General features: G+C 36.0%; 2 protein-coding genes and 9 non-coding genes across 12 annotated transcripts; 7 read left to right on the forward strand and 4 right to left on the reverse strand.

Annotated features, from left to right (window-relative positions):
- Positions 1-369: 369 nt before the first annotated feature.
- Positions 370-3,290, forward strand: C42D8.1 (MARVEL domain-containing protein). The gene is made up of 8 exons (NM_076468.9): positions 370-508; positions 1,337-1,420; positions 1,474-1,572; positions 1,626-1,733; positions 1,918-2,064; positions 2,114-2,173; positions 2,287-2,337; positions 3,120-3,290. Exons 1-8 carry the CDS (start codon positions 374-376, stop codon positions 3,192-3,194), a joined length of 759 nt encoding a protein of 252 aa, NP_508869.2. The 5' UTR covers positions 370-373; the 3' UTR covers positions 3,195-3,290.
- Positions 3,286-7,730, reverse strand: apl-1 (Amyloid-beta-like protein; the record flags this gene model as incomplete). Of its 2 annotated transcripts, none has more annotated exons than NM_076469.6 (12): positions 3,286-4,284; positions 4,333-4,461; positions 4,514-4,712; positions 4,762-4,944; positions 4,988-5,184; positions 5,238-5,447; positions 5,587-5,720; positions 5,774-5,866; positions 6,003-6,236; positions 6,420-6,546; positions 7,035-7,202; positions 7,663-7,730. In NM_076469.6, 12 exons carry the CDS (start codon positions 7,726-7,728, stop codon positions 3,964-3,966), a joined length of 2,061 nt encoding a protein of 686 aa, NP_508870.3. The 2 variants fall into 2 exon arrangements, with proteins under 2 accessions (NP_508870.3, NP_508871.1); NM_076470.8 differs by having other exon boundaries at positions 3,964-4,284; positions 4,333-4,455; positions 7,663-7,728.
- On the forward strand, positions 6,613-6,744 carry C42D8.13. The gene has a single exon (NR_070988.1). It is a non-coding gene; the product is annotated as an Unclassified non-coding RNA C42D8.13 (non-coding RNA).
- Positions 7,731-12,749: 5,019 nt separating the features above from the next.
- C31H2.10 lies at positions 12,750-12,869 on the forward strand. The gene has a single exon (NR_070989.1). It is a non-coding gene; the product is annotated as an Unclassified non-coding RNA C31H2.10 (non-coding RNA).
- C31H2.6 lies at positions 12,754-12,873 on the reverse strand. Its single transcript, NR_070990.1, has one exon. It is a non-coding gene; the product is annotated as an Unclassified non-coding RNA C31H2.6 (non-coding RNA).
- Positions 12,874-13,942: 1,069 nt separating this feature from the next.
- On the forward strand, positions 13,943-14,107 carry C31H2.13. Its single transcript, NR_070991.1, has one exon. It is a non-coding gene; the product is annotated as an Unclassified non-coding RNA C31H2.13 (non-coding RNA).
- C31H2.7 lies at positions 13,987-14,107 on the reverse strand. Its single transcript, NR_070992.1, has one exon. It is a non-coding gene; the product is annotated as an Unclassified non-coding RNA C31H2.7 (non-coding RNA).
- A 1,190-nt stretch (positions 14,108-15,297) lies between these two features.
- C31H2.9 lies at positions 15,298-15,350 on the forward strand. The gene has a single exon (NR_070993.1). It is a non-coding gene; the product is annotated as an Unclassified non-coding RNA C31H2.9 (non-coding RNA).
- On the reverse strand, positions 15,298-15,350 carry C31H2.8. The gene has a single exon (NR_070994.1). It is a non-coding gene; the product is annotated as an Unclassified non-coding RNA C31H2.8 (non-coding RNA).
- A 3,707-nt stretch (positions 15,351-19,057) lies between these two features.
- C31H2.5 lies at positions 19,058-19,143 on the forward strand. Its single transcript, NR_070995.1, has one exon. It is a non-coding gene; the product is annotated as an Unclassified non-coding RNA C31H2.5 (non-coding RNA).
- Positions 19,144-20,427: 1,284 nt separating this feature from the next.
- On the forward strand, positions 20,428-20,727 carry C31H2.11. Its single transcript, NR_070996.1, has one exon. It is a non-coding gene; the product is annotated as an Unclassified non-coding RNA C31H2.11 (non-coding RNA).
- Positions 20,728-21,307: the final 580 nt, after the last annotated feature.

Raw genomic sequence — 21,307 nt, forward strand, 5'->3', positions numbered from 1 at the left:
CACTTTTTTCTCGATAAAAAACTCTCCTTTGTTGTCAATTTCAAGATATCAACAATAAATATGATTTTAGTCATATATATTTTACTATGCACAAATAATTCGCCCACTCAAATTATTTGATTGAAATTTTTACAACCAGAAACATAAACACACAACGCTAATCACTAGACAAACAACCTTTTTATTGAAAGGTGGCTACCAAATTATCGGCCATTAAGGAATCGATGAGCGATAATAGTACTGCACTAGGAATTATCATGATAAGAAACAGAACTTCTAATTCCCTCCTCCATGATCATATTGATTCACACTTTTTGGTTATTATGAAACAATAGTCTTAGTTTTCAATTGTAATATTTTTTATTTAAGAACCATGTCGATGTATGGCAAAGACAAGGCGTATATCGAGAATGAGACAAAGTTTCGAGCAGACAGAGATTACTTGAGCCAGCCTGTCTATCAACAAACTGTCTATCGAGAAGGCCCAATTTTGAAACCAGATGTAGAGGTAAGTATAAATATGCTATTTTCACTTTAATCCTTTTCAACAAATTTTAATAGCGAGTCAGAATATCGAGAAAAAACTAATATTTGCTAAAACCTTAAATTTTGTCAAATTTTCCAAAAAAAAAACTTTCAAGTCAGAAATGAAAGAACAAACCTTTTTTGGTAAATTTACTGAAAATTAATTTCAAAAAGTTCCCAGCTTTTGTTTTTAAGTTTCCGATTTTTGGAAACCTACAATGTACAACTGAAACACTTTTTTATACAATATCCATTAAAAAACTAGATATTTATTGACTCAAAATAAAACATTTTGCAACATTTTTTTGAAAAGTTTTATTATGTATTTAGTCATTTGCCCCGTAGCAATTGTTTTTAATAATTTAGCCTCTGACACCTTAAAGCAAGGTTTTTTTGCGATGTTCCACGTTACGGACAATGTCGTTACTTCATGTATTTTGAATCCGTAAATGTTAAGGAAAAATAATTTCTGCATATGAAAAACATTAAAAACAATTATTTCCCATTAAATTTTTGTTTATGATTTGATTTTTGACAGTTTCATGAAATCCACCTCTTATATAAATCCAATATATATAATTTTCCGAAAAACCAACGAAAAACCAAAAATTTTATTGGAAGGCAAATTTTTCACCTGTCACGTTTCCTCAATCCCCATTTCCAAAAAAGACAAAATCGCACACGCATATAATTATCAAACCAAACCAAACGCATACATTTTTATTTTTTCGGCAAATTGAAAATTATAGGGATGCGAACACAAAAATAAAATCAGATTTGAAGCTTCCGGGAATAAAACCAAAAATTTCAGGTTTCAGTGGTAGACGTTGAACCCGTCGAGTGTACTCCTCACATGTGGGGTCATCCGATGGGACTTTTGAGGTGGTTCCAATTGGTATGGTTATTTGAGGAAATGTAGAAATTGGGAGAAATCGGAAAGTTTTACAGCTCATGTTTTTTGTGCTTCAATGGCTGGTGCAGATCACTTGCGGAGGGGATGCATGCACCATGATTATGAATGTTTTTGGATATACTGCCATGGGGCAGGTAAGCCAATGCTTTTTCGGCTCTCTAAGAGTAAAAAAAGTATAACTTTCCAGCTCTTTGTGCTGGTAATATTCCTTGGACTATCTATGTTTTGTGGTGTCATCATCCTTCTTTTCGCTCTTAACGCTCATCGTTGCATTCCATCCATCATCATCGCACTGGTAAAGTTTTTTACAACTCACTAAAAACCTGATCGTCCGAAATGGAATATGAAAGAAAATTTAAAACGCCAGAAACGGTTCGATTCACAGCGATTGTCAGCCGATTCTTCTTCCATATGACAAAAAATTGTGGTTTTCAAATTTTGTCTATGTCTCTTACTCCAAAAACCTCATCAAATTTCAGGAGAAGGTATATGCGATCCTTGGAATTGTGTTCATGTTTATCGCTGGAATCTTGGGAACCTGGATGGCAGTTTTGGCAAACGACAGGGAAGTAAACTATCAGGGAAGAGGACGAGGTCACATTCAAGGACAATGGATTGCTGCCGCGGTTTCTTGATTTGGTTGGAACAATTGTCATTTTAATTCGATAATTTCAGGTACTCGAGTTCCTGATGGTCATTGTCTACATCTTTGATTTCATCCTGCAGCGCCGTGAAGTATGGATAAAACCACAGAATTTGGGTAGTTTGAATGAAATGCAAATAAATTAGTTGCAATTCTAGGCATTACAAAATAGCATAGGTGCAGATTACAGCATGAAATTTTTCAGAACTATCCCTTCACTGGAAAGGAATACAAAACCGTCCCGTCACAGCAAACGGTAGGTTAAACTAACTTTTGTGGGAATATTTATGAGAAAATGTCATGAAAAAAACTAGAAAGGATTTAATTACATTTGAATTTCCGCGCAAAATTTCAAATCTCTTTTTACAAAACACAGTTTAAACTTATGATAAGTGGTAATAGTTTTCTTTCCGGAAAGTGTTTGAAAGTTTGACAAATAAAGTTATGAGGCTAAGAAAAAAACATACTAGAAAAATCAATAATTGTTTTTGCCACAAAATGCAATAATGTAGATTTGAGTGGAAATTTAAAAATAATTTGAAAATTTATAGCTTACCTGCAAAGTTGATAATAAATCATTTAGAATTTTAGAACAACTCTATACATTTTTCAATTATTCTTGATATATTAAGACTGTTTACTGTCATTTAAGCCAAAAACCTACAGAACCTACCCCCATTTTAAAGTATAGTTATTCCCAAAAATGATGTTTTTTTAAATTCTTTTAAATGCTTAATTATAATAGACAATCTGTTAAATCATCAATTTTTAAGAAGCGACGTAACATTTTTTTGGACTTTGGCTTTAAATGGTCATTTTGTGACTGTAAAACCCATATCGATGTTTTAAATCTTTCTGATCACAATTATAGATTTGACGTCATATTTAACGTTTTAATGTTTTGTTTTCATTTAAACTCATAACCTCTAAAGTGGTTATGACCGGGAGATTGTTTTTTTTTCTAAATTTACAAAAGATAACAGACATTATTTATAATTTGCTTAATGCACTCAATTTATCATATAGATTTAATTTCAGGGACCGGGCTCGATGCGTTCGACAACGACCAATACAAAGCGATCTACTGATTTCATTTTCCAAGAAACTTTCTAATTCTGACCGTCTTCTTCTTTCAAAAAAAAAAAACGTTGTAATGTGCAATTTTGATTTCTCTTTCTTTCATCATTATTACTAAATGTTTCCTGTATTTTTCAGATTTTTTATTGGAAAACTTTCACAATAGGTTGTTACAAAGAAGAAAACGAGTAGAAGTTCACGACAATAAAATGTGTGAAACGAAAAAAGTTTAGAAGCATATTGGGATGCAAATTCATCTTTGGACTTCTTTATTAATACAAATGTTTGTTGACTTTCTTAAGAAATAAACTCAGTAAACGAGCAAATCGGAAGACAGAGAGAAGTGTGCATAATAAGACTATCACAAGAAATAGGGTGTATTTCAAGATCGGGGTGGTTAGGAAGTGTTGAAGAAAAGAATAATGAGTTGGAAAAATAGAAAGGTGATCGGTGCTTCTGAATACTAAAAACACGTGAATTATATTCAATTTAGTTCGTGTGAAACGGATAGATCGATATCAAAAAATACGAACAACAAGCATGAGTGTCCGGTTTTTGTTGTTATGACGAAACAGCTACGGGGAGAATTGGTTTTGAATTTAATTTTGAATATTTTTGATAATTTTGTAACACTCACAACTTTTTTATTTGAAGAGAGAGGGAGGGTGGAGGGGAATGGAATTTTGAAATTTTGATGTTATTCAGAACAAAAGTTTGAAAAAAGGTGTATCTGAGATAGGAGAATGGATCATTTTGGTGTAAAATTGTTGGTAGTAGTGAGTAAAAAAAGTACGGTCTTGGTGGTTTAGGCCTTCGAGTCGAAGAATGAGTACGTCGGGTTTTCATAGCCATTGACTTGCATTCCAGCGACATGACGCTCCTCTGGTGTGTAGACGTCTACCTCGATGAAACCGCGCATGGCACGGCGACGACGAGCGTTGGTGATGGCAAAGGCGATGATGCAGATAGCGGTGATGAACATCGCCGATGCCAGGACGTATGGTTGGAAGACGCTGGACGCTGAACGCTCGACTTCTGGTGATTGGATGAGCTTGTCGTGGCGGTAGAATGAGGCTGGCTCATCGATGATCGGCTCAATGTCGACACGAAGCTCTTTGATGTTTTTCTGAAAAATGCAAACAATTAAATTAATATGAAGATTGGAAACCCTTACGTCTTCATCTTCATCAGATTCGGATGAAGTGGACGAGGAAGAGTCCTCATCATCGTCCTCATCATCAGTTTGTACTGATGTTTCCACCAATTTTGGAGCCTTCTTCTCCTCTTCTATTGTGACCTTGATCTGAAAGTTCCATAAATTACAGATAAACTTTCAGAATTTTTTCAACGCCTACCTCCTTTGGCTTGATGTCAACAACCTTGACCTTCTTCTTCATGTCAGGTGTCTTCTTAACTTGCTCATCATCTTCATCCTCGTAATATTCATCAGCTTCCTCCTCGGAGTCAGATGCTTCGGTTGGGAGAACCTTAGCATTGTCGGTTTCCTTGACTGGCTTGGCGGTGGTTGTTGGAGCCTTCACGTCAAGTTTGGCGCTGAAAAACGCTTGTAATGAATGCTATGGAAAAGCGGAGTCTTTCTTACTTTTTGCTGAACTCATCATCGTGGATGATTGGAGTGAGTTCACTGTCCTCAACTGAGATATCTGGTGACACCTCGTCTCTGTAGTCCTTCCAGTAGGTGACTGCAATTGGACGGACATATTTCTCAAGATCTGGGAAGTCGCGAAGCATCGCAAGAGTTCCGTTGATGCGAAGATCGATGTAGCTAAATAAATTTTAGTTTAATCAGGAATGTTTGATTCTATTACCGAAGCCGATGAATAACGGTTGGCTTGTATGCGGCAGCTTCCTTTGAATCGGCCTTCAGCAAGTGACGGTATCTGTTCAAAGTGTGCATGCGATCCTTCTCCTCTGCACGGATGTAAGCCTTAAGAGATTGGAGAACAGAGTGCTTGTTTGGCTTGTTGACGTGAGTAGCGAGAGCTTGACGATAATCGTGTGTAGCCTGAAAAAACACATTATTTAGTTTATGTTGTCTTACTTCGCCTAAGTTCTTACATCTCTCTTCTTCTCGTTAAGCATTGCCTGAACACGCTCCTCATGAACCGCCTCGATCTCCTTTCGCATTCTCTTGTGCTCTTCTTCGAGCGAAGAAACGGTCTTCTGGAAGCGGGCGTTCATTTGAGACTTGAACTTCTCGGCTCCCTTTGGATCCTTGGCCTTTTGCTCGTTGTATCTCGTCTCCAAATCTCCCCACTCCTTCATCACCTGAATATTCATAGTTTGTGTCATGCAATAATTTTTAATTAAAAGTCTTTTTTAACTTCAAAGAAGATTCAATTTGCGAAAGTGGTATCTAATACTAATTCCATAGTCTTCCCTTAAATCATTATCCACTTGATCTCACCTTGTCAACCTTCTTTCTGTGCTTCTCATCCATTCTCATTTCTGCCTTCTTAAAATCGTCGTGCTCGTTGGTCCAGTTGGCAATCTTGAAGTATGGATCTTGGGAACTTGGTTCCTCTTCGTCCTTCTCGTCGGCTGAAAATAAAAAATATAATCTTTAATTAGAAAAAAGAATTATCGTTTCTTACACTCTTCTGAGTAATCATCCTCATAAGCATCATCCTCATCGTCGTCGTCGTCTTCGTCTTCTTTAGTTTTTTGAACATCAGTCTTGTTCGTTTCTGCAGAGAAAAAAAATGATGAATGATCTACTTTCCGTTAATCCCTCTACTTAATGTTTTTATTTCCACCGTACTAAGTCATATCATCTTATGACACTTACAACTGACTCATCTGGAAACTGTCATGGTAACTTACGGTCATTTGGACAGCAGACGAATTCAACACCGGTGAACATGTCGAGTGCGCATGGCTCAAGAACGGCAAATGATCTGACAATCATATCCTTGTTGCCCTTGGACTTCTTGGTCTTGCACTGCTTTCCAGCTTCATCCTTCCAGTGCTGGTAGTCGTTGCATTGGTCGCGCGAGTTGACGTGCGAGAATTGACAGTCGTGCGGGACTTGAAGAGCTTCCGAGTGGAATTCTCCGTCTGTAACGGGGGGAATGAGATTAAAAATCAGTTTCTAAATATCTTTCTCAATTTCCCTTTTCACTAGATATTTAATTGACACGGAAACTCATAATTTATTTTCAGTGAGCTTTCTTAAAAGAAACGCAAAAAAGCTGACATCCAGCTTCTTGTCATAGTATTATTTGATGTATTACAACTCACCAATGCAATGGTACGGTCTGACACTGTGAGTCCACTTGCATGGCGATCCTTCCTCGCGGCACCAGTCGGAGATGCTCACTTCGTGCGAGTATTCGACGATGTTGGTGATGTTCATGGATGGATAAGCCTGAAACGAGATTTGATTCGTTACATTTCTTGTGTCCCCATTTCTTAGAAATGTGTACAACTACCAACTTGAGAAACTCATGTGTGCAATCGAGTCGCGTGTTCAACTTCACCTCCCCATGGGACTAACCGACGGGAGGTCCTTACTCAAATTTACGCCTTGTTGGGAGAGAAAAAGAAGCACGCGGGGAATGTGTATATCTTTGCTCTATGTCTGTTTTGTTTCCGGAACAATCTATGAGAAGCAGCAAAAAATCCCTGAAGGATTGGAAGTTTTGTGAAAGCCAGAGAACCATGGTTGTTTAAAGTTTAATTGTCTTCCTTGCAATGTTGGTCCTATCCCTATTTCAATTGTATTTGTGACATTTGTGACTACACGGAGCAAGACTTAGAGCATGAAAACGCCAAATTAAATGTTTGCAAAAAAGGCGTAAACTTTTATTGAAAATTGCTTGATTGTGTTCAACCCAAAACCATACAAAACAATACCTTGCGGCAGTACTTGAGGATGTCAAGTTTGCCAGAGAAGCAGGTGGCATATCGTTCATCATCAGTCTTCCATGATCCCTCTTCGGTCATATACTGGTTGCGGTATCCACATGAAAATGCGACCATTGGAATGAACTTCTCATGTCGCTTGCTGCCTGCTGGGGAACCCTGCAAAAATATTTTGCAATTGGCACTTGAGTGGGGGTGCTTGAGAGCTGTGAGATTGAGTCTTGATTGCTTTTCGACAAGTTAGGCTATTATAATATGTTCATGTAAGACTTCCAACAGTATGCAAAATATGTAATCCATTCTCTGAACATTGCCCTTTTACCCCCAGAGACCAGAAAGTCTAATAAAGTGCACTTGCATTATTCAATTTTGTTCGTTTTCGTTGCTAGGAAATAGAACATCTAGTCGAGAGTTCTAGTCATATATAATCTTAGATTAGTTCTGATTAAAGTGATTACACAATAAGCATCTTTGATCAAAATATTGAGTTCTTTAACAAAAATAACTTTGGTTTTCTAAATGCCAGTCGTATGACTGGTCGGGTGGTTTCAATCAATTTGGTGTTACGAGTCAGTGGGAATCGACCCGCGCAAACCCCTTTGCAATTAAACAAACATACCTCTGCGTAAACTGTGGCGACAAGAATCGGTATAAGTAAGCCAATCATTAGTTTACCCACCGTCATGGCTGAAAAAATGTCTGAATTAGAAAAAAATATAGGTCAATCTGTTGAAAAGAAAAGAGGGAAATGTTTTAGGAATTGAAAAAAAAAACATTGTGGAAGAGTGCAAGGATGTAATGATGATGAGTATTGTGCGTAAAGTTGAAGTGATATCGTATAGTGGAGCGACTTTTATGACCCTCCCCGTTTCAACCAAGAACTGAGAACATTTGGGTTGCATGACATGACGTTTCGGATCAGATCAGCCGCATCCAAAATTGGAATGAAGGAATTAGTAAATTGAAGAAATGGGGGGAAATGGCTGTGTAGCATCACACACACTCGGGAAAGCAGCGCCGACGACAAATCACGGTAATGATAAAAGTGAACGTGGGTAGAGGGTACAATCGATAAATTACAAAAGAAGATTGATAGAAACACGATGAAGAGATGGAGTATGACGAAATGAAAACAGACATCGCTCTCACAAGGGCAAACATACAAGTAGTTCTCTTCCACAAAACTTTTGAAGTGAAGTATGTACACATCATACTGCCAAAAATGGGTATGGAAACAAGCACAAGAATTCTGAACTTTTGAAGATTGATAGACAGATATAAGGAACCAAAGAGCTCAAACACAAGAAGGAAACGGAACCAAAAAGGAACAAGGAAGAATGTTTAATTTTTTGTCAACTTTTCAATGTTGATTCGTCGATTTTGTGGTTTTTTCTTTATCTCGTTGTGCCATGTCGAATGAAACCCTGAGGCCTCCCTCCGTCGAAATTCAGGCACCTAAAACCCAATTATCGTTCAATGTCGATGCTCCGAAGATGCCGAGATGGTTGTTGCAAGCAGACACAAAGAAGAAGAGAAAAGGAGGATGTACAAATGAAAAAGAGCATCAGCAACAGGAGCAGCACAAAAAACTAAACAAGGTTAGCTCTTCCTAAACAAGATTAGAGATGAAGAAGAGAGACTTAGAGACTTGTAGAAGAATGGATACTGTACTTGGAAACTTTTTTTTCTCCTATTTGATTTAGATTTTTATCAAAGTTCTATTCACTCTATCTGTTTTTGATTCAAGGATGGATGAAAAAAATGTGGATCGGGAAACATCGGAGAAGATTACTCAAAAACGCAGTGTCAACATTGGGAGAAGATATTTGATATTTTAAATATATTTGATGTCGGAAAACGAATGCCTTCCGCAGTTGGTTTAACTTTGCCTCTGCACACACTCTGGGTGGCGTTGATAAGGTGAGAACATTAAAGAGTGAGCTGCGGGCAGAATAAGGGAAGCTGGGCGGAGCTAGAGCAGAAATGGGGCGTTCTTGACCAGTTTGCCAAACTGCATGAGGTTTATCAAAGGATAAAGGATAAATAAGTAAATAGAAATAATAATAACATCCGATAGATCGTCTCTAAGAAGAGGAACGGGAAATTTGGAAAGAGGACGCAGAAGCACCGTTTTTGGAAACCATAGATATTGCTAATGCTCATGTGATGCACCTGACATCAAAATTGAAAACCCATTTTCAAAAAAAAAACAGGAAATATCAAAATCTATGGAAATCCGCTCCACTGTCTGAATGTTTTTCAAACGGATGTTCAAAGAGCAAAAGTAGACAGGAAGCAATATGACCTTTTTCCGCTTGACATTTACATTTTCGTGGTTTGAACTCTGTAAGATACTCGCTGAGCACTTTGTAACTTCATCTCACTACGTGGGGTTTTTAATAACTAAGTTAGTCGAAGATTTTCAAACCAGTTTTGAAAACATTTCAAAACCGCAACTTGAAGGTTGTAAAATTGCACACTTCCGAGCATTAAATGCCAGATTTGTCTTTATGAGATTTTGGTGCTGATGTTTGCGTTGAGCTCTAATTTGATAAACTTTAAGATGAAGAAAACGGATGACTTTTGTAGGGATTGTTTTCTGCATGACTGATTGGAATGCTGAACCGGTTGATTTTTTTCTGTGTCGGGGGGTTTTTTTGTAATCATAGGACAAAACAATCAAACGTTGGAATGTAGAAAGGTCATCCTTATAATCAAAATTTGATATAAAAAATCACTAATAATTTTGGCAACTTGTTTCCAGAAACTTTTACTTGCCTTCGTTTCTGATGCTTTCTGAGCTTTTTTATTTTATGAAGATACATTCCATGCGTACATTTGCAGAAGGGGCCCCCGGAGACAACTTGCGACTTCAAACATCTATATTCTAAATTCAGACCAACATCCAACATCATGAATATGTATCATAACTAACAGCTCTCACGTACTCGATTAAAGAAGAAATAAAAAGAAACTATAATAGGAAAATTTTCGTTTTTGGAAATACATATTTTGGATATAAAAGGAAGTAATGATAAATTACTGACCGACTTTTTATGACCATCAATCACAAGTCGGTTTCACTGGGATCTATGAAATTTTCAATCAGAAGAACAATGCACCACGCGACAACAACGACAAAGAAATCAATCAAAAAAAACCATGATCGGACGGTAGTTGATGAGAACTGCATGAAGTGTGAGAAAAGCAGAGAGGTATGGGAGACAAAAAGGTGGTGGTGACGCCCCCTACCGCCTAAAATACAGTACTAAATTTGAAGAGATTCACCAGAGAAGCAGAGATTATTAGAGAAAGAGGTGCATGGATGGATCGGTCTCTCTGCGGTCGGAGAGTGGTGGCGGCGGCAAGGGTCCTAACCGGTTCTGCGGTTGGTTGGACAACACTATGGTGATGCCCTCCTCTTTCACACAAACTTCTATGAGTGTCTTCTCAAATGTATACGTACGGAAGCTTTTACCTCCTGTTGTGAGGGCTTCAAATTATGAATGTTTTAACTATTCGGTCTAGGTTGATACTGAAGATCAAAAATTGTATTGTGAAGTAGATTAGAAGATTAAATGTGAACTACGGTCTGTGAGGAAATGATAAAAAGATCTTTCCTATGATATTTCCTAATAGTGGAAAATTTTGTTATTTTGAGTCAAAAAACAGTGGAAACTCTGTAGTCCAATTTTTTTTAAATTGTCGATGAAAACAATTTTTTTCATCCAGTTCTATGCTTTAGTTATGTCTAAAGTGTTGATATTACAATATTGTAGAGGATAGAACATGCAAAATCAGTTTACGTTTCTCAAAAAGCAAACTCGATTTTCACCAATATTTGACTCGAAATAAAAAATGTTTTTGACATTCGGTTAATTTAGCATGATAGAAAAAGGTTTTTAATTATTTCCTCACATGTCGTACTTCACCGTTAGAACAAAAATAATGTACTATTTCAATACCAGGTGGAGAAAATTGGTACTTTCTTTCAACTTGACATGAAATGTTAGCAACTATTATAGAATAATGTGATATAATTTCAAAAATTTAGTTTTTTGTTAGATGAAACCTAGAGTACAACAACTAGAATGTAACATGACATTTGAAATGTTGCCGTGTCACATGTAGGAACAAGCTCGAGCTTATTCAAGCGGTGGGAAATATGAGCCTCGGAACAAATGCGACACCTTTCCGCACTTCACGCTGCAGGTACCCCCTTCCCATATAATTGAATTGAACTTGAGTCAAGTGTCGGATTAGGAACACGACTAAATTATCCTATCGCATTTTGGTCGGGGTTGATTGACCATCGAAAATTAAAAAAAAATGTAAAAAAACCCTCAAAAATCACAAATTATTCTACAGGATTTAAAGGGATAAGCTGCCATTCGTACGAGGAAGCAAGTATGTTGCTTTTTGAAATGATTGATAATAAATTCGAGCTAGATATGTAGAAAGAAAAAGCGAAAAAGCAATTCTCCAGGGAAAAATCATTCTTGGAATAAAGAAATCTAGGAGGAAGGAACCAGGAAATACGAAAAGGTGCACTTTTGGCCCCATTTCAAAGCACAAATGTTACCCTTTTAACACAAAAAATGCATAGACCACCTCATAAATGTGTATAACTCTACATTTTCAGAAACATTTTGGGAACGAAAAAAAGAACAAGAAATGTGTTCGTTCTTCTGAGAAAAATGAGGACATATGGTATTTTGCAATTCAAACGTAACGTTACGAAATTGTTCTGTTGCACAGTGAATACGTATTACAGTGACTCAACCTTCCTTCCCTCACATACAAACAGTGCGCTCCACTTTCGGCAAAAGGAGCGAACTGGTATGTGAACGATTACGTAAGCAAACGGAAATTCGAAAAGTGAAACACTTGAATTATTGCGAGGTTTCTTAATTGGGATTTGGATCAACTTATACGTAACGGTTGTGAAGTCAGTGTGGCATGTGATTTTCCGTGCGAAACAATTAATATTGAAGATTCAGTTACAAAATGATAAACACTGGAATTGAAAGATGAGAACGTTGGAGGGCGTTCAGACTCATTTTTCGCACTCGGCATATCAAATATTATTTTTCGAAGATGACACCCCTCAACTATTTTCTCTGAGCCAATAGTAAACGGAGTATATATCTAAATTCCTCTGGGTATCAACTTTCGAAAGAAACACAAACACAGTGTTCCCCATAGCAAGAGTACAACATGTAAAGCCAAATTTTTAGGAAAATCAGGATACGGCCTGTGAAAAAAAAAATCGAAAATTATTCATATGGTGCTAGAATGAGCAAGTATCATAATAAATTTTCTCAAAAATAGTTTGAAAGCTTTTATTATGAGTCCAATTTTTCGAAAACGGTGATCAAAAAACATTTTTTTCCTTCAATTTTTTTCAATTATTTTTAAAATTATGTACAAAATAATTTTCCAACATAAAAAAAAAGTTTTAATCATATCCCACAGGATCCACCGTTAATGTAACATAGATAAATTGTGACACACCTTCGAAATAAACTTTAAAAAACCGAAAAGATGAGTCTGCCTGACCAAGGTTAAAATAAGAGACAGATGGCTTTTTATTTTGGTCGAATTCATTTAGTTTTGAGAATTGTTGCCATGAAGGCACAAAAATCCAGCGCCATCTGCGCGCGCAGTTCATAAAAGAGAAATGGAAACAAGCGGGTTGCGAGGTTCAATGAAAAAGGATGCGATGTAGCGAGTTTGAGCACCTGCTCTGTCGCTTGGCTCGACCACAAGCATGTCTTTTCTTGCTCATGCGGCGGCGTTACATGCTCGCATTTATTGATTTCTCCCCCCACACACAGACACACACACATACATACACTCACATACTGCGCGAGCCAAGAGCTCGAGAGAAATACATGCATATATTACAACACATATTTTCAGATTATGAGAAAATGTGTGTCGGCAGTTTGAAACATTTCCGGGATGAGAGTATAAAGTTGTTCGTATCTTCAAGTTGTTTGTGAAAATTTGTTTATATCTATTGTTAGGAACGGAGCAAGCGAACAACAAAATAAAAAAAAAACATCTGCGATATATATGTCTGCTATGTATAATCTAATACAACTTTTCAGACGAGATGATTTGTTTTCCACAGAAAAAGGAATCAAAAACTCAAATACGTTTTTTCGTCTTGCAAGTGGAAGCTTAGCAAGGAAGGGGTCAAGTGGGGTAGGGGTCGCCTATCTGCCATCCACCTTAATTCGACTCGACAGAACAGTTCTTGGTCGGAATTTTTTGTTGATAAAAGTTAATGTTTTCTCAGAAAAAAAGAACTTTCCAGCAAACCTCACGTGAACGGGGAAAAACGGAAACCTATTTGATAAGGGTTTCCGAAAGAACAACTTTGACGTTTTGTTTGATTGAAACAGTGATGAACGTGGTGGGAAGTAAGAAGGAAGGGGAACGACCTTGAGAATTTGAAAAAAAAGTTCGAACTGATCTCAGAATGTCACTCTATGAAAAGACGCTGGTGGCCTATTCCATTTGCCAATTTTTTTCTCTTGAATGTAGGAATAGGAATGAAAATGAGTCAGAAATGGAGGATATTCCATACGCGCCCACGTTAGGGTGAGATGAAAAGGATTAATGATGAATCTATGAAAAAAAATGATTATGTCGGCTTAGACTCTCCCGAGATTCCGCGATGAATAATTTAAGAGTACGCGAAAGCGCCCGCAGTGGATTCTACGAAAAATGAATATTAATAAACTATTCATCTAATTGTCAAGACGAGCCTTATAGTTATCGATCGGAAAGTGTTATACTATTTGCAAAGGCGGCAATGGAGTCAGAGTCATCGGAGAGAGTCAGGTTGAATGTTTGCTTTCCGTAGTGTGCTGTGTTATCTAGGTAGAGCTAGGGACAAACAATTGGGGAAGGGGGCAAGAAAGGTGGAAGCAAAAGGTAAATGGTATAGAAAGAAGGACGGAACGCTAAAGACCGGACACTGGGGGTTATGCATATGATAACGATCGGGGTGAGGGGGACAAACTCAGATTGCGGTCATTCCCGAATGACCTTTCCTTTCATTTGCGCACACTGAGTGTTTTCTCATATCGTGGGATTGTAAATGAGACGCAAGATGTATGAAATGAGGATCATGCAGAATGAGGTTAGACGGTTGAATACAGTGGTTCAATTTGAAAAATTTTGTTTTGTAGACAATGAAATTTTAAAGAAGAAGAGTATGAGTGCTTAACATTCGTATCCTAAGTAAGTAAAAATAAGTAAGAGAGTACCGAAAATTTGAGAATCAACATTGGGTATTACCCAGTTGCGAAATTTCTCCACAACAAATTTTTAGGAGAAGTGTAATTTCCTAGCCCCTTACTTTTGCTGAATTTTCAATTATTTTTCAACATATTTTCTTCCGAACATAACTATTTATTCATTTAAAACTAAAGAAAAATATGAAATCAATTAAAATTATACACATTCCTTGGGAACCGAGAAAAAACTAAAAAAAAGGTTATCAAATATTTGTCGGGACCATGTATGTACCGTTTCTTAGGGCAAAAATCGCAAGTTGAACTGATTTTTTTTTAGTTATTCCACAAAATTTTCGCTTTTTTTTTGGGGCAAGGATTGAAACATGTACTACATTTTTTGGAAGGTTCAGACACGGTATTCCTCCTATAAAAAACATATAACCTTACATTCACAAACTTTCGATTGGAAATGTTGAATCACATCATCAAAAACAGTCTCACGAGATCGGCTGCTTTATTTTTTGTCATGATTTTTGTGATTAACTCAAATTCAAAGATGTGAAAACAACAAGACATAACTGAAGACAATATTTTGCTAGTTAAACATTTTTCGATAGAATTTCTAGTTTTGGAGTTCTACTCATTTGAAACATTAATTTGCACAATTGACAAAAAACTAAAACATGCTACTTTTTTTTGGCAGCACTTTTAATATTATAATTTGTCAATAAGGTAAAACATATTATGTCATTTTAAAAGTTCAAACTAAAAATACCAAACCAAAAGTACAATAGCAACGAATTCCGCAACCTATCATTCTTCGAATGCGGGTCTTTGAAATTGAACAGGCGATTTGTCACACAGATCGGATGAAGGGATAACTAATTACACGAATCTTTTAGGTAGACAAAAGGAGTTGCGAAAAAAAAACCGAAAAGGTCATCTGTACTTAGTCAACGACTGAACGCATGGAGGATGAATATGAATGCAAATAGAATTCAACCGAATTTCAGTGAATAAGGGTAATGGTGCGAGAAATGAGGTTGTTGAATAACACTCTCCGTAGTGCTGGGCAAAGGAAGACAGGAATGGATGGATTACATAAAGAAAATAGAATCAAATGTGCGCGGGGAACAGTCGACACCCAGCTGCTCACTGTTTTGGTGAAATGATTGGAGAGAGGCAGATGTGTGAGCAGATTTTGGGGGCCAGTAGTTGTTGCTGTTTCATTGAAGAGAAGAAGTGGAATAAAACATTTAAAAATAGAAATCGCAAAGTTTTCAAAGCTTTTGTTTAAAGAAAATGACCGGAAAGGAATGCCCTTTTCAAATAGTAGGCGTTTGATAACATGAACAATCATAAAGCAGAAAAATTATTATGTCACAGCGACACACGTCAGTTTTTGTGTTCTCTTCCTGGACAAAAATGAACAAAAAATTTTACTTTTAATGACAGGTTAAGGTGTGCTCTTGTATGGAATGCGTAGGATGGATACAAAGTGTCAGGTGCTGGTGTCTTTATGTGGTTTTGTCAAAAGTGACATATGGCTTACCGAATTTGTCTTCTTGAAAAAAGTGAGACCTTGGGAGAGAAAAACAAGCGGATGTAAACGGATACTGGGAAATTTGAATGTTATGTTCCGATTTGTTCATAAATCAGGCTTGTTATCAAAACTTATATTTTTGTTTAAGAGTTGTTTTTAATGTTGACGTAAGATTTAACTAATGAGCGGCTTTAACTACAAGACTTCTAAAAAAAAGAGATTTTGGGAAAGAACTTGCAGGACATTCTTAGGCATTTACTAAGTAACAAAAACATCATCAAAATATTGAAGACAAATTTCGAATTTTAAATTAGGTGTAGGCCATAGGCGTAAGCCATAGGCGTAAGCCATAGGCGTAAGCCATAGGCGTAGGCCATAGGCATAAGCCATAGGCGTAAGCCATAGGCGTAGGCCCTGTGCGTAGGTCACAGACGTATACCAATGCCTAATATTCCCCAGCAGTCGTCAGCACTTTAATGAAGATTTGCTTTTAAATTTTCAGAGAGACGTTTTTCATGTTCAAAAAGCTTTCCCGAAATGTTTCGAAAAGGTTTTTCAAGGTTTTTCTTTGAAAATTTTTAATTACGCTAATACGTGTAAGGAATCTGAGGAAACATTGTGATAAAAAATGTAAGATCTCTTTTGATCAATTTTTCGCGTTTTTTCTCAATTATGTCAAAAATACATGACATATAAGATAAGCCTCTTTTATCAGATCTGATATAAGAACATTTTTATCATGTTATTTTGAAGATGGATTAGTGACGGAAATCTGGTGCCAGGTACACGGTTTCACTAGAGGAAAAACATTGATGCTCTACATTTTTTTTTCTGCTTGACATGATAATTTTGTTTGAGGGATTGTATCTTGAAATTCGAAATATTAGACAGAAACCAACTAGAAACATTAAAAATAGATTTAAAATGAACAAATCATTTGTTTCGTGAAACAATGAACAGGCAAAAAATTTGAAAGCAATGGGAAACGACAGCGCCAGTAATGGTTCAGCAATTTTCTTTCAGAGTGAACAAGACAGATGAATGAGAACTTTTCATGGAAAAAGAGCACGAGATCCTGCTTTTTTTGTTCTGGAATAGGGTTTAGCGTGACCAAAGTATGGGAAACGAATGAGAAGATAAAGGGAAGTGCGTCAAGGGAAATAGAGTTAAGATATATTTTTTAGTTTTGAAAGGGATCTAACAATTAATTTAAATTGAATGTGGAATTTTTCAAGATTTACAGCGCCATGTAACTTGTGGGTTTTCGTCCCACACACTGTTCATCCTATTATTGAATTTCAATTTTGCGGCAATTCTTTTTTAATTCGGAACCGTTCGATATAAGTTTTGGTTTAAAATGTCCACGATAGTTTGAAGTTCAGAAATATCACATAATTGCAAAAATTGAGAAACAATGAAACATGCAATTATAAAAAATATGAATTTTAAATTTCGGCTAACTTCCCCGGCGCGCCCACTTTTGAACTAATGAGGGCTTTTTCATTTTAGGTGAAACTGAAACAGGGAATAAATCAATACTGAAAAATCTCGTTTGAAAACAATTTAGAATTTTTATTCTTTTTCGATTTTTGAAATTTTTCCTTTTGTGATATTTATAAATTTTGTTGAAAATTTTTCAAAGATAGTTTGAATAAAAATTCTGCCAAGTTAAAGAAATGTCAAGAAAACTAGAATGAGAAAAAATTGATACTAGGCTCCGTCTCTATCTGGGCTACTTTTATGTTTTTCAATAATTTTTTTCCTGTCTTTTCAATTTATTTTGCACGTTTCCAGTACATCCATACCAGGCAATTTCGTATGTGCCAAGATTTAAAATTTTCGATAAAGGGCATTTCCGGGAGTTCGACTCTTTGGAAACTCGGCAAAACATTTTTATGCGTATTACTATGAATTTTTCAACAAGTGTAAAATACAAAAAAATCATGAAAATATTGGTCCTTTTCATTTTATGTCTATGCTCTTGAATGCTCATAACTTTTCTAGAATGTATTTGAGAATGGAGGGTTGTAAAAACGAAAGCGTCGAGTCGTTTTCTCTGAAAATCAGAGTAAACAAGTAGTGATGGCTTTTATTCAAAAAAGCACACACTTCTTGTTCTCTCCTTTCTCAAGGAAGTCAACTCCCCACCTCTTTTTTCTTATTTTTCTTGTTTTTCTGACTAGCGAGCAAAAAAAAAACGATTTAGTATTTAGCCTGACTGCAAAAAATTTATTTTCCATGACCTCGAGTGTCAAGACGACGGAAAGCTAGACGCAAACGCTTATGTGTGAGCAAAAGAGCCACGGGGGCCTCTCAAGATTTATGTTCCCATTTCAGAATACATAATGGATTTTTAGTGAGATTTTTCTGTTGAGTAAAATTGTTCGATTTTTAGATCTAAGAGTTTGATAGGAAAAAGCACCGCATTTCTTTTAGCGAACAATACATTCGCTTACAAATAAGAAAAAAAAGCTGCGAAGCGGAAAAATGCACTGAGCAGAAGTAAAATGATCAAAGATACAACTACGGAAAATACAATGTTTTGTTAAATTTGGGACAGGGATCTTGCAAGAAAAATAGTTCAACTTAAAATTAAAAATTCTAAAATAATTTTTACTATTGGTACCCACTAAAAATGTGTGAAGTCTGAGCTAGAAAGTCTATCTGAAACTTTTTTTTTCTGCACACTCGCGGTTTCTTATATTTTTTCTCTAGTTGTTATACATTTTTTTAAATTTTTTAAATTATTTTACTTTCCAAAAATTGTCGTTAAATAGATAATTTAAAATAAAAAATAGAAAATTTAGTTTTAAATATAAAAGTGCCATTTCTGACTTGAAATTTTGAAGTCAACATTTTGGAAAAAAACTAAACAAATATTTTTGAATATTTGACAGAAAAAGTTGTCATCGAAATTTAAAAAAAATCGATTTACTTTTAAAATCATCAAAATCTATATGAGCATATTTTAGAGCAATCCACTCAGTCAGAAGTAGTCACAAAATACACAAAAAATAATTTGAGATCGAATTTTTTCTAATTTGCCTCTGCCACGAAAATTGTTTTTTTTTCTAATAGTAAATCTAATTGTGAGCAGAAATATTTTTTCTCAGAGAAAAAAAAACGGAAATGATTGTTGATGTTCTTTCCCCCAACCATTAGGGTCTGCATACCCTGATGGGCGGCCGAGGAATAGCGTAAAATGCAAAGTGACGAAGGAAAAGAGAAGACGACGAAGAAGAAGAAGACATATTAGCTGAATCAACGCAATTTCTCGGCAGCTGTAAATGTGTCATTTGCATTTGGATTATACGAGGTTGTGTGTCGCATCAGTGGATAGAATAGACGGATGAGTTGATGGAGGATGAAGAAGCTATAACCGAAATGGCTTCTGAATCACAAACTACTCCGTTAAAGAAAAAGTAATAAACGTCAGGAGGGTGAAGCAAAGTGTGACCCCTTCTTTGCGAGGATTTGAAGTATAAAACTAAAAAGATTGATGGGTTTTATAATGTGAAAAATGGTCAAAACGACTTTTATTTTCAAAATTCAGTATGAGGGACAAAAATCCGAATTTTCAATTTCCGACTCAAAATAATACAAATAAAATGTATTAGGTTCACACACACATACATACTAGACTAGTCATAGGAAATTAGTTTTTCTTTGGTAGTAGTTGAGCTGATAATCTGCCGCGCCGGATTTGGTGAATAGAAGAGCACCGGACCAGAAATAGCGGACGGGGTTCTAAAAACCAGTTTCACTCCCAAAAAAAAAAATAGACCAACATATACATAGGGAGCAACAGTAGAAAAAAGAACAAGAAGATGGATTGGGAGGGAGAACTTTTTGGAGACACACAATAGATACTTGTGTGTTTCCGAAAAGAAAACATGGGAAGGAAAAGGGCCACCAAAATGAGAAAAAGTTTCGCCAATTTTCTTATCGGCGGGTGCTTTTGAAGTTGACGCAGACTCGAAATAGATGAAAAGCCCAAAATTGAAGGGAACAAGTACATTTGAAGAGCAACATGAAATTATTAGGCTTTCTGTTTCATTTTGGGTATTCATACTTACTAAAAACCTACATTATGCAGTTTACTGGGAGACATAACGTTTTTGTATTTATTTATTTTTATTTGTATGATAGAGCACCAACTTAAAAACAGGGTTCTCAGTTGGATTCTTGTTTTGCATAATAGTGCAAAATGGACCGAATTATTGAATTTTGAAAACTTCAGGCAAATTTTTGGTGATCTGCCAATCTTTTTAATTGGTCAGAAACAAATGAAATTTGTGTAAATTGTTTTTTGCCGACTCCCAGAAAATAATTTTCTAAATAGAAATATGTAAAAATGAAAAAATAACTGACAGAGTCTTCCATGGAGACTATGGCAAGGATGTCTTGCTCAATTTGCTTTTAGCACTATTGCAAAGTAAAATTTTCCTGATCCTTCTGCACCAACATCAAAAGACTCTACACCGGTTTTGTGGGACATGGAAAGTTTAAATAGATGGAATTTGAATAATGGGTCTAATGAATCTTCGGATGCAGTGGGTTGTGAGACGATAAGTGGCCGAGACGGAAGAGTGGTGACAATGCGCGAAATCAGATAAATATTCCTCAATTCATCAGAGCGTGCACTAATGCAATTTCATCAATAAGATTCAGGAGAGAAGCAACATTTGTTTAAGGGGGATTTAATTTTCTGCAAGGACGGAGAAGCTTAATCCAATCAGTTTTAATATACATGGGGAGTTGACCAACATTTGTGAAGCTTTGATAGTTTATATCTGGTTTGTGGTCAAAAATAGCTCAAAATATAAAATAGGAAGAGATTGGGGGTGAAAGAGATATGTCATGGATTGAATACATTTTGAACACACTTTTCAAAAAACCAAGGGTACTTATTGAAATGTTCGATCAGTTTTTGTAATTTTAATCATGTCAATTCAAAACTTTACCAAAGTGAACAATAAGTGACAGAGTTTTAAAATTTTTGAACAATTTCTGAAATCGAAAAGTTTTGATAAAAAATAGTCCAATTTGAAAAAGGTGAAAACTGACCGAAAATTTTTGAAAATTCAATTGAATAGGGTATTTATAGAACTTTGAAGTTACTGATGTTAGAATATCATCAAAAAATTTGTTGCAACACCCAAAGTGATCAAGTAAATTTACCAACATAACACTTGTCCTTGGAATTAAATTGTCAATAAAATGTTGTCGAAAAAATACTGGAGTAGGTAAATTGGAATAAGAAAAGTGTTTCTCTTCGTGTCTCCAAGTTTTACGTACTGTTTTGGGCCGTGGATAACTAGGACGATTATAAAACGCGCGCTTCGTTTCGTTTCGTTTTGCCCCACACAAACACTCATTTATAACAACACTCATCCGAACGCCATGAATGTTCTACTTAAAGGTAACTGTGTTGAAAAGAAAACCATTTAGGGGAGGGGGACTAAACCAGG

This window comes from Caenorhabditis elegans, chromosome X (genome assembly GCF_000002985.6).
Source record: "Caenorhabditis elegans chromosome X".
NCBI lineage: Eukaryota > Metazoa > Nematoda > Chromadorea > Rhabditida > Rhabditidae > Caenorhabditis > Caenorhabditis elegans.

Bases quoted from the DNA above. Each gene is read 5' to 3' on its own strand.
- C42D8.1 (NM_076468.9), top strand. From the start codon at position 374: ATGTCGATGTATGGCAAAGACAAGGCGTATATCGAGAATGAGACAAAG. The intron at 2,174-2,286 runs GTATGGATAAAA...GAAATTTTTCAG, and splicing joins TCATCCTGCAGCGCCGTGAA to AACTATCCCTTCACTGGAAA. The intron at 2,338-3,119 runs GTAGGTTAAACT...ATTTAATTTCAG, and splicing joins CCGTCCCGTCACAGCAAACG to GGACCGGGCTCGATGCGTTC.